This window comes from Grampus griseus (assembly GCF_964374135.1).
Source record: "Grampus griseus genome assembly, chromosome: X".
NCBI lineage: Eukaryota > Metazoa > Chordata > Mammalia > Artiodactyla > Delphinidae > Grampus > Grampus griseus.
The window spans coordinates 130,067,171-130,077,926 of NC_138999.1; the positions used below are offsets into that span (position 1 = coordinate 130,067,171).

General features: G+C 60.7%; 2 protein-coding genes across 4 annotated transcripts; both read right to left on the bottom strand.

Moving 5' to 3' along the window:
* Window positions 1-208: 208 nt before the first annotated feature.
* Window positions 209-2,843, bottom strand: UBL4A (ubiquitin like 4A). 2 transcript variants are annotated; one of them, XM_082680670.1, is made up of 5 exons: window positions 2,709-2,843; window positions 2,429-2,534; window positions 1,999-2,213; window positions 1,778-1,884; window positions 209-360 (listed from the first exon to the last, which is right to left on the bottom strand). In XM_082680670.1, exons 1-5 carry the CDS (start codon window positions 2,754-2,756, stop codon window positions 249-251), a joined length of 588 nt encoding a protein of 195 aa, XP_082536796.1. In that variant the 5' UTR covers window positions 2,757-2,843; the 3' UTR covers window positions 209-248. The 2 variants fall into 2 exon arrangements, with proteins under 2 accessions (XP_082536796.1, XP_082536797.1); XM_082680671.1 differs by having other exon boundaries at window positions 220-1,884.
* A 652-nt stretch (window positions 2,844-3,495) lies between these two features.
* SLC10A3 (solute carrier family 10 member 3) lies at window positions 3,496-7,106 on the bottom strand. Of its 2 annotated transcripts, XM_082681491.1 has the most exons (3): window positions 6,854-7,106; window positions 4,801-5,274; window positions 3,496-4,713 (listed from the first exon to the last, which is right to left on the bottom strand). In XM_082681491.1, exons 2-3 carry the CDS (start codon window positions 5,134-5,136, stop codon window positions 3,727-3,729), a joined length of 1,323 nt encoding a protein of 440 aa, XP_082537617.1. In that variant the 5' UTR covers window positions 5,137-5,274; window positions 6,854-7,106; the 3' UTR covers window positions 3,496-3,726. The 2 variants fall into 2 exon arrangements, with proteins under 2 accessions (XP_082537617.1, XP_082537616.1); XM_082681490.1 differs by having other exon boundaries at window positions 3,496-5,274.
* Between the last annotated feature and the right edge of the window lie 3,650 nt (window positions 7,107-10,756).

A 10,756-nucleotide genomic window follows, 5' to 3' on the forward strand; every position in this document is an offset into this window, starting at 1 on the left:
CACCCCCAAGCCGGGAGGCACTGGCACAAGGGACTCAACAACCGCCTCTAGGGTCTGTCTGCAACATGCGTCTGCGTGTGTCACTCCCCTGCACTGCACCGGTCAGCCCTCCCCGAGGACCTGGCTTTCGCTGAGAATCCCCCTCTCCCGCCCAAGCCCCCCCCCCCCCGCCAAAATGATGGAGGCACCACCCGGTTCTGACCAACGAAAGGACAGCGTTTATTTGCCGGGGGCATCTGAGAAAGAAGCTACGCTACAGGTCGGGAAGGTGCTCCTTGCTGGCTGTGATCGAGGGATTTGGTGGAAGCTGCAGGCAACCATCTTCTGATCCTGAGGCAGAGGCCTGGGATGAAGCAGACGCTGCAGAGTGCAGAGGGGAGGTAGGAAGAAACTGGGTATTTGGTGAAACTGTTTATCTGCTGCCAATACCCCTGGACTTCTCAGTTTCGTAAACCAATACATTTCTTTTATTGCTTAAACCAACTTCCTCTACGGTTAAATCAATTACTGGAAACCAAAAGCCGCCCAGCTAATACAGCTCCTTTCAGATCAAAGTCTCACATTCACCTCTAGTGCGACTCGAAGTGTCAGTATAAACCTTCCTGACGGAAGCGAAATGAGAGTGCAGGCAAGTCTGTCACACGGGCCCTGCTGCGGGGCGGGGCCAGGGCCTTCCATCTGTTCTTCAAAGCCTTTGCCCGTCAGGCCTCTGTCCGTCCTCCCAGCCCGGGGACCCGGCGCTTACCCCACGAGGCCCAGGCAGGAGGGCGGCCCAGGCGCCCTCCTCCAAGGAGCAGGTGCCTCGATGATCTCTAGGGCCCACCCGCCAGCGGCTTCTGCCCCTCCCTGGCCCCCAAGGTTCCTTGTCAGGCAGTGAGTGGTGTGCACAGTGAAAGTCCCTGTACACACGCGGCGGGGGAAGGGTCTACTTTCAGGCTGTGGGTGAGCGCAGGGTGTAGGGGCCTGGCTGAGTAACCTCGAGCCCATCACCTGTCATCTCTAAGGGTCGAGGACCGCCCGTGTCCAGGAGGAGACAAGCAGAGGGGGTGCCCAGAGAAAAGCTGTGACACTAAGGGCCAGGGCATCCCATCTCTGGGCCACGCTTGGCCATCACTCAGCTTTTGGCCTCACTTTGTATCTGGGACACAAGGGGGAGGATGGCTGCAGACTCCCGACCCCGGGGGAGCTGGGGGTAAAGGAAACTGACTGAGGTCTAAGGAGTGGCCCTCACTGTGCAGAGTCAATGGCTAGGGACCAACATGGCACAGGGACTTGCCCAAGGTAACACTCCAGAGCTGGGTGACGTCCCAGACCCCCCAACACGCTTTCCCTTCATCGAGTGCACACTGGTGGCAGCAGCTTGAGGGGGCCCAAGGCTGGCTGTCACTTGACCTGCCAATGTCAGACCTGCCAGAGGCGAGGTGACAGGACTGGGCAGCAGGGGCCAGCTGCTTCCCCTTTCAGGCCTGGAAAGGTATTGCTCGAGGGTTCATCCTCAGTGGGCTGAACACGGAATGCCAAAGCCCACCCCTCAGAACCCTCCTAAACAACCCTCTCACCCTGAGGCACTTCTAGAAGCTGGCTGGACTCAGATTGTGGCTCTCCCACTTCAGCACTAGCGCCAAACGTGGGAGCAAACCCAGGTCAAGAGCCGGATACGGGTACCCGCGCACCCGCCAGCTAGTATTACGAGCCGAATTGCAACATGAGAACACATTTAATGCTACGTGCAGCTTGTGGCCTGGCCCGGCTCCTCCCCGCACTCCGAGAATCCTACTTGGCGACCCCCTTCTCCATAGCTTCAGTCACTTCAGGGTGCAGGAAGCGGCCAGCCAAGCGTTCGATGTCATCCAGCGTCAGGCGGCTCAGGGACCTCTCATAATCCTGAGGAGAGAAGGCCAGGAGGATTCAGCGGCGCGGGTCAGGGGGACACTGGGATAGGGGCAGGGGCTGCGAGCGGCTGGCTGGGACGGGGAAGTCCCGGGCGACCCTGCTCACCCTCTGGAGTTGGTCCAGGACTCTGCTGGCATCTGCGGCGCTGAAGTGACGGGCCAGGACTTTGGAGATTAGAGGCCAGGTGGCCGGGGGTGGGGGCGGGGCCTCGGCCACTGTCCGCGCGCTGCTTTCTTCCAGTAACACCTTCTCCAGAGGTTTGACCACTAGGTTGAGCTTGGAATTGGGCCCAATGCTGTAATCGGAGAGTCTTTTCCCATCTGCCCGAGAGAGATTGATGGAGCTGTGGCCCGCGGTGGTGGGAAAGGCCTCGGGGAGGCCAGGCGGAGCGCCGCGGCATCCGGCTGAGGATGCAGCCTCCCCGGGGGTCAAGTGGCCAGAGCCCCCTCCACTCCACTGCTGCCCGGGATCGGCCCGGACGCCCCATCCCCTGACTTCCCGCGGGGCTCCCCGGGCGTCTCCTCTCCCCGGTTACCTGCCAGGGCCTTGCCCTTGAACAGCAGCCGCTGCTGGCGGACGGGGACGTTCAGCCTCTCGGAGACCAGATGTTTCAGCGTGGACACCAGCTCGTCCTCCGACACCTGGCCGGGCCGAGGGTGAGAGGCACGCGGTGAGGCCGCAGCCCCCGCGGAGGGCGGCTCTCCTGGCTTCCCCTGAGCGGCCAGCCCGCCCGGTTCGTCCCCGCCCTCGGCCCGGCCCTGCGCCCAGGGGCCAACCGCGTGAGCCGGCACGGCGGCGGGGACCGGCGGCGCTACCTGCAGGTTGCACTCGCGGCCCTGGAGCGCCTTCACTGTTAGATGCATGGCGGCCGCGGCGGCGTCCACTCCGGCCGGCGCGAAGCCCTACAGACCCCCGCCGCGCGCCGCCGCCCCGGGCGCGCGCCAGAACCAGCTGCCGCTGCCGGAAGTCGCGCGAGGGGCGCGCCTGGCGTCGCGGCCCCGCCCCCCGTGTCGCGTTCCCCAGCGCCCCCGCAACCCCCCCCCCGCACCCCGGAGCACGGGGACCGGCCCGGACCCGGGCCCCGCGGCGACTGAGCCGGGAAGCCCGCGGGGATGAGAAGGGGCGGAGGAACTAGTCGGGCCCGGTCGGCGGAGTCGGGGAGCTGGGACTCTGGGGAGAAGGCGGGCCAGGGGTTCGCTCGCCCCCGCTCACTGCCCGAGGGCGGAACAGGTCGGCGCTGAGGCCGATTCCCTGCCTCTCAGGAGTCCGCTGATGACCCGGCCCTGCAGAGCTCGCCCCGCGGCCCTCCTGCTGCCTCCTTTCTAGTCGGCCTATGGAAAATCAGCTGAGCTTGGGAGCGGGCGGGGGAGCCAGTCCTCCGCTCTCATCTTCCCACCGCTCCTTCTGGAACAGAGAGACCCAACTCTCAGAGGGGATGCATGGGTAAGAAGGGCTGAGAGAGAAAGTCTGGGCAGAGGTCACCGTGTCACCCAAGCCAGCCCTCCACCCTGGCCCACACTTACCCAGCCACACCCTCCCCCCCCCCCCCCCCCCCCCGCCGCCCGCCGGCCTCAGAGGGCAAAGACTGGAAGGGACCCAAGCTTGCTTCTCTCTTTTATTGAAATATATTTTCTAGGCAGTGCCCACCTACTGAACTCAGCATGGCCTCTTTGGCACTGAAAGCTGGAGAATAAAAAACGAGTAAAAAAAATAAGCCTGGATTTTTCTGAGTGCATAGAGTGCATGAGAACTAAAGGCCTTTGGTACACAGAACTGTGGGGGCCGTGGGTGGAGGCTGGGGCTAGGGGTGGCGAAAGCTTGACCCGGGGGGCCTCAGGGAACTGCACACACACTGCTATAGATGAAGTGGCCAGTAACTAAGGCCAGCATCTCTGAGGTGCCACTCAGTGCCACAAGGAAGGGGGCCTGGGAGGCATAGTCAGCCTGAAGGCGGCGGAGGGACAGCTGCAGCATGGCCAAGGCCAGCAGGCTGTTCTGCACCCCGACCTCGATGCTGACAGTCCGACGCTGGGCCACTGGCAGCTTCAGGCACGTGGCCAGGCAGTAACCCACCAGGAGGCCGACCGGGGGCACTGTGAGGCCCACCAGCACAATGGGCAGCCTGACGCCCGCCAGGATGAAGACCCCCATGTGGCAGGCCAGGAAGAGGCCGCCCAGGAGCAGCACGAAGCTGAAGGGCTTGATGACCTGCAGCAGCAGCTGCGAGAACCTGGGGAGCTTCGACCTGATCAGCACGCCCGCTGCTATGGGGATGGCGATGAACAGCAGGGTCCCCAGGATCTTGGAAATGGGCACGTGGAGTGTTTCGTGGCTGCTGAGCAGGCGGCTGTAGATGGCCGAGGACAGCGGCAGGAAGCCGGTGGCAGCCACTGTTGAGATGAAGGTCATGGAGATGGCCAGGGTGACATCCCCCCCAAGGAGGAGGCTGAAGAGGTAGCTCCCCCCGCCGCCGGGCGACGAGCAAGTGATGATGAGGCCCAGAGCCAGGGCCTTGGGCAGCATGAAGACCTTAGCCATCAGAAAGGCATAGAAGGGCATAACCAGAAACTGGCCCAGGAGGCCCAGCAGCATGGGCTGGGGGCTCTGCAGGAGCCCCTTCAGAACTTCGAGCTCTACTTTGCACCCAAATGAACACTTGTTGACAAAGATAAGAGGCAGGAGCAGGTAGAGTACTGGGTTCTCTGAGAAGTGGGCCAAGTCAGTGCCAAGGGCGGCAGGGTCTTCAGCACGTGAGACCTTGATGCAGAAATCTCTCCGCTCCTCAACCAGCGTGGGCGGGGCCTCACAGGGGTCCAGGAGCTGGAGGTGGAGTGGCGCTAGCCCAGGCAGGCCCGAGTGGATGCTCACCACGAAGCCGCCCCCACCAGCCCAGGCTATGGCACTCACGTTCCTGATGGTCAGCAGCTCTGTGTCCAGGGAGGTGACCCTCAGCACGGGGCTGGGCCCCGTCCCGTTGCCCTGGCCCGGGTACTGGCTTGAGACCACGATGATGCCCTCGCTCTCCTCTGGGAACTCAAACTCCGTCACGGAGCCATCCCCAATGCTCAGGTAGCGGCGCCCTGTCAGGGGCACGGTACGGCCCACAGCCGCGCTGAGACTGGCGCTGGCTGTGCCCCGCGCCCCCCAGAGCAGGCTGAGAAGCAGCAGGCTGGCCCTGAGCATGCCTCGGGGGCCCGTGCAGACACTGCCACCCCCCAGGCCCAGCCACCTGCTAAACACCATGGCTCCTCCCAAAAGGTGGGGAGCCCGGGCCCCCTGCGGCTTAGGAGAGCAGCTCTGCGGGTGCCGTCGGGTTGTCCTGAGAAGGGTCCATGGGCAAGGCCTGGCCCTGTGCTGCCTTCCTTGATAGCAGAGCTCTTCCTGAGGAGAGAAGGGACACAGAGAGGTAGGTGGCTGGTGAAGGCGAGCAGCTGTGAGCCCAGGAGCGCAGGATCTGGAAGCCCACTGTTCGGAGACGTGGCAGCGCCCCTTGCCGCGAGCCTGGGGATGGAAACGGAAGGCCTAGTGCTGGCCCTTGAGTGCCATTCGGCTGCCCCCATCCCAGTCGCAACTGCCTCAAGCTTCTCATCCCTCACCCAGAGGGGCCACCTACAGGTCGGAGTTCGCCTTCAGCCCGCTGATACGCGCTGATTTCCCTGGGTTTGCCCACCACAGTGACCATCTGGAGATGTCCCGATACCAGAGGATCTGGGAGAGCCATCCTCAGTCCTGTCACCACTAGCCTGTGCCCCACCTGCTCTGAGACGCAGCTGCAGCAGTACCACCACTGGGACGAAATCTCTGAAGGACTGCCCAGGGATGCCAAGGAAGCCGGCCCGCTGAGAGCAGGTTAGGGCATTTGAGTGTCATCTGCCAGGCAGAGAGCAGCCGGCAAAGGGTGGGGGGCAGTGGGTGGCCACCAGGCCAAAGGCCCCAGGGGCTGATGTTCACCATTGGCGCATGAACGGCATTGCTGTGCATGGCCACCTGGCCTACCCTTCCTGCTGACAGGGGTGCGATGGGGGTTCTGGGAGGGCACAGGTCCCCTCTCCCCAGGGGAGCTGCCGGAAGGGGCAGCAGGAAGGGATCAGATTGGGCCACGTGTCCACCGGGGGTTCTCCTCCTTCTGTCAGAGCTCCCACTCCCCTGGCGGTCCCAGAATTTGAGCTCCTAGAGCCACTGTGCCAAAGTCCAGGGACTCCTCCCCTGCCCACACATGGCCCTAGCAGAGCCTGGAACTACCAGTGACAGGAGGAGTGTTTCTAGGAGGGCAGGGCGCCTCAGGGGGAAAGGAGTACGTTTGTCTCCTTCCACTCCTCAGTTTGGGCAGCCAGCAGCCGATTGCCACATCACCTGCAGGAACTGGAGCAACCAGGATGAGGGCACAGTGATTTTTCATCATTACTGTTGACTGAGTCACATCCTACGCTGTCCCAGTCTCGGAAGAGGCCCCTGCTTCTCTAGATCCCATCAGGGTTGGGTCCTGCCCCCTCCCCCCCCTCACCGACGCCGGGGGAGCAGGGGAAGTAGGTGGTGAAGTTCCGCTGTGCCACCCTGGGATGCCATGGCCTCTCCTGGCTTGGGGTTTGCGTCACTTACCCTGGAGGCCCTGATCCAGCCTTGAGTCCCACCACTGAAGAGGGAGGCAGGAAAACCAGAGGGAGTCACAGGGAAAGGGTGAAGGCGCCCGGCACTGAAGGCGCCGGGTGCTGTGAGCCAGCTCAGAGGCAGAGGAGGCGAAGGGCTATCCACCCCGTCCTTCCAGTACCGCTGGCGGCTTTGAGTCACTGCGTGAGGGGTCTGGCCCGGATCCCCACTATTTCTGCTTGAGGTACCATTAGAGTTTGGGCAGATGCGCCCCTAGGCAGGCGAGGGAACCCCGGGCCGGTGGCTTTTTCCACACGGGCCAAGCGTTCGGTGTCAGGGCAGTTGGCAGTGCTGACCCGGGTCTCCTCCCTACCTGGGAGTCCAGAAGTTGGCGGATGGGGCACAATCAGAGCTCGGGCAGGAATCGGGGAGCGGGGGGAGAAGGAGCGCGCCGCCGCCGGGTTCGCGCTGCAGCCCCGCAGCCTGCAGGCCGGCGACCCGCCCGGGCAGTCCCGGGGTCTCTCACGCCACTCCCGGTCCCCACGGCCGCGCCAGGCCTCACGAACGCGCGGTGGTGGCCCTTCCCCGGCCGGGGCCAGAAGCCGCCTTCCAACCGCCCTTCCCAGACCGAGGCTCTCACCTGCCTCCGCGGCCGGCAGGGCGGGTGGACGCCTGCGAGCTCGGCCCGCCGGGGCCCCGCCCCGAGCCGACGAGGCCCCGCCCCGCCCACCCCGCGGCGGCCTCCTCACCTCTGGCGGCCGGGGCGGGTCCCGACCGGATGTGGCGTGTCTGGGAGCGACGAGGTGGCGCGCGCGCGCCGGCTTGTCAGCCTTCCGGGTGGCGGTCGGTCGGCGCCGGGTGCGGACTCGTGTGGCCACCGAGCCGCGGGTCCCAGCCTTGTGCGGCCGCCGCCGGGGCGACTCGCTCCGCGTAGGCACCCCAGTCATTCCCAAACACGCCGTGACCTCTGGGGGCACCGGGACACAGGCTTAGACGTTAGCTGAGCTAGGACGCCCGAGGGCTGCTGCTGGTGGCGGGAGACTGGGGTCAGGGTTTCGCCCACGGTCCTGCTCAGGGCGCCCAGTCCTGTAGCCCGAGAGCCGGGTCCGACCGACCCAGACTCCGGGGCCCGGGCTCGGCCTTGTTCCACCTTCCTTCGTTCAAACGTCGACCGAGCGCCTATTTCCACACTGTGTAATATCAGTGAACTTTTAAACCTCTCAAAACTATTTGGGGCCACCAGCAAGGTCCGGAGGCTTCACGGAAAAGGAACGCACACACATGGCATAAGGAAGGGCAAAAAGGTGGTGAGGACGTAGAATGTGGACGTGGGAAGACAGTAAGCAAGCAAGTGTAGAATGACGGGGGTTTACATGTTCCCAGAGGCTGCTGGGCACCTGCGGTCAGGCAGCGGGACGAGGGCTGCCCACTGCTCTGGAAGACCTCTTGTCAGGGCTGTGATGGAGGCCAGTGGTGCCCAAACTTGCAGGTTCTTGCCCCCAGGAGGTTCATAAGACACATCGTAGAGAATGTCCAAAAAGACCCGTAGCATCTCTTCTATTTAATTTTTCCAATAAATAATTGTAATCATTTAAATAAAAACCTATTTTCATTTAGCCTTATTTAAATACATTTTACTTGTTTAAAAATTCTAGTTGTGTACGTGTGCTATAAAGTTCAGATTAGTACATGCGTGTGACATGTAAGCAGACACAAACATGGTGAGGGTACACACTCTGGGTTTGATTTATGTCAATGATCCAGAAACATTCAGAGGCCATAGCTCTAGGCTGTTCTTTAGCCTCAGTTCATAAGCCATTTGTGTGTGTGGACTTGGTGTCCCAGAAAGTCTGTACTGTCCCTCTCAAATGGGTTGAGCTGTCCTGATGGAAGCAGCCTGGCACAGGTGAGAGGGCTGAACTTGGCACATGCTGTGTGGAAGACTGCAGTTTGCAAAAGAGCAGTGGTGCTGTCGCTGCCTGAGGATGGGGTAAAACTGGCCAGAGGGAGAAGGGGGATGGGTCAGCTGGAAGGACTGGGGATGGAAAACCTAAAAGATGTGTTAGCCCTTGAGGAAACCTGTGTTTTTATATTCCAGCTGCACGGGAATTGGTGCCAGGGGTCAAGGAGAGCAAATGTAGTTAGAAGGCTGCTCCCCGCTCTACCATCAGTCCTTTCAGTCTTCCCTGAAAAGCCAGAGCGGGCTGGTGGGCTGTCCGACAGGAGGGAGTTTAGAGGCCTTCCCTGGAGGAAAACAGGCGTGGCTAAATTAAAGACAAGAGAATGTTTGTAGTTAGTTTAGGGGATTAATAATTTACCCCAGAGGAGAAGGAAGGTCTCTACGAATCAGTCAAGGATATCTAGTTCCAAAAGAGAAGTCAGTTGGACCGACAGAATAGATGGCACAAACGATAGTGACAGCTGAAACAACATCCGTGCACTTCAGATGGGAGACCTGCCACAGTCCTGCTAACAGGGCCACAGTGATGACCCTGAAAAGTGTGCCTACCTCCTGCTCTCCAGGCAGGGGTCTCCAAGTAGACCGTGTGATAAATCAGCACGCATGGAAGGCGTACTCTATACAAGCACAAGTATGGGATGCATTTGGTATTTACCGGGAAATGTAGTGACAACTGGTGTTTTTGCATGCCCAGCAACAGGTCACGGCCCCCGAGTTTTCTTTGGGGGGGCCATCCCTCCTCCATTCTCGGTACACAAGGTTTGCATGAGGATGACCCCAACACTGGCCTCTAGGGTGGGCACAGGCCCAGAGGTAGCCAATCAGAGCCACACAGATTGAGACAAGGATAAACCCATAATCCAATCTGGACCTATGAGAGGTAGTGCCTGGGGACTTGGGCTGGAACGACTGGGAAGGTGGGAGCTCTTTTCTTGCTGGGGTTGCTAACCTGGGACATCTACTGTCACTCCCCCTGCCTGGGGAAGACAGCATGTTTGAAAAGGATGCAAACACAAAGAAAAGCGGAGCCGAGAGATGGAGAGCCTGTATCCTAAGGACGTTACTGGAGCTGGAATCACCCATGGGCGTTGGGGTCTGTTACAGGAACATTAAGCCCCCCCCCCCCGTCATTATGTATTTATTTTTGTATATGCCAGTTGGGTTGGGACCCTGTCATTTGTAACTGACGATGTCTTAACTCCTGAGGGTAGGCCTGGGGGACAAAACCCTGGCGGAAGAGGACCGCAGGATGTAAAGATGTACCTCCGCTTTGGAAGGTCGGGCGGGCTGCATTGCACACCACTGTCAGCATCCTACCTGTGTTGGGCCACGTGGGGGATAAAGCTGGCCTGCCGTTTCCATCTGTGTGGCTCTGGCGCACGCAGTGAAGGTCTGGGGCAGGTCAGCTGGCTCAGCAGTTGTATAATACAGAGGCACCTCCCAGCCTTGCGGTGCGGCCCTTCGCTGAGATGCGTTTCATTTGGGGCAAGCGACTAACCTTGTGGGGCCCTATTCATCTGGCTTCTAACCTCCCAGCTCCAGGGAAACTTTCCTGAGCACACCAGGGACCATTTATCTTCCGTAAATGGGGCTCACCAGCAACCAGCAGCATTGCTCGCTAGGGTGTGCAGATGAAACACTGGCCACACGATGATCACTGTGGCAGCCCCACTGGGTACATGTAGATTCATCAGACTAGTGTCTCTACTTTGGAGGATGTTCAAAATGTCCATAATAGAAGGTTTAAAAATGAATACATGTATGATACTCTAGTGGTAAGTACTCGTCATTATAAACACTGTCAAACGCACAGACTGTATGACACCAAGAGGGAACCCTGATGTCCACCCTGGGCTTTGGGTGGTGATGACGTGTCAGTGGAGGCTGGGTATGTGGGAACTCTGGACTTTCTGCTCAACTTTGCTGGGAACCTAAAACTGCTCTAAAACAGGAAGTCTATTTAAAAATGAAGACACGTAAAGCTCTCGGCACAGGGTCAGGCTGCGTTTCAGCTTCCGTGAACACCATCTTCCAGGTAAGCGACCTGGGCCGTCCTCACGTCTCCACTTCCTGGTCCTTTGCAGTCGTGGCTATGGCCTCACAAGCACAGCTTCTCGTCCTGGGCCGTCCCTCGCCTCTCTCTCCTCTTCTGCCACCTCCTTAAATACTTTCATTTCCTGATGCCGTGTTCACACTCTCGCAGCACCTAACCCCTAGAGGGGGGACTCGCAGGTCCACTGCCCCGGCCACGGCCCCCTTCAGCCTACCTGGCTGGCGCCCCGATTCCTCCATCTGGGAAGTCCCAACCGCCTTCTC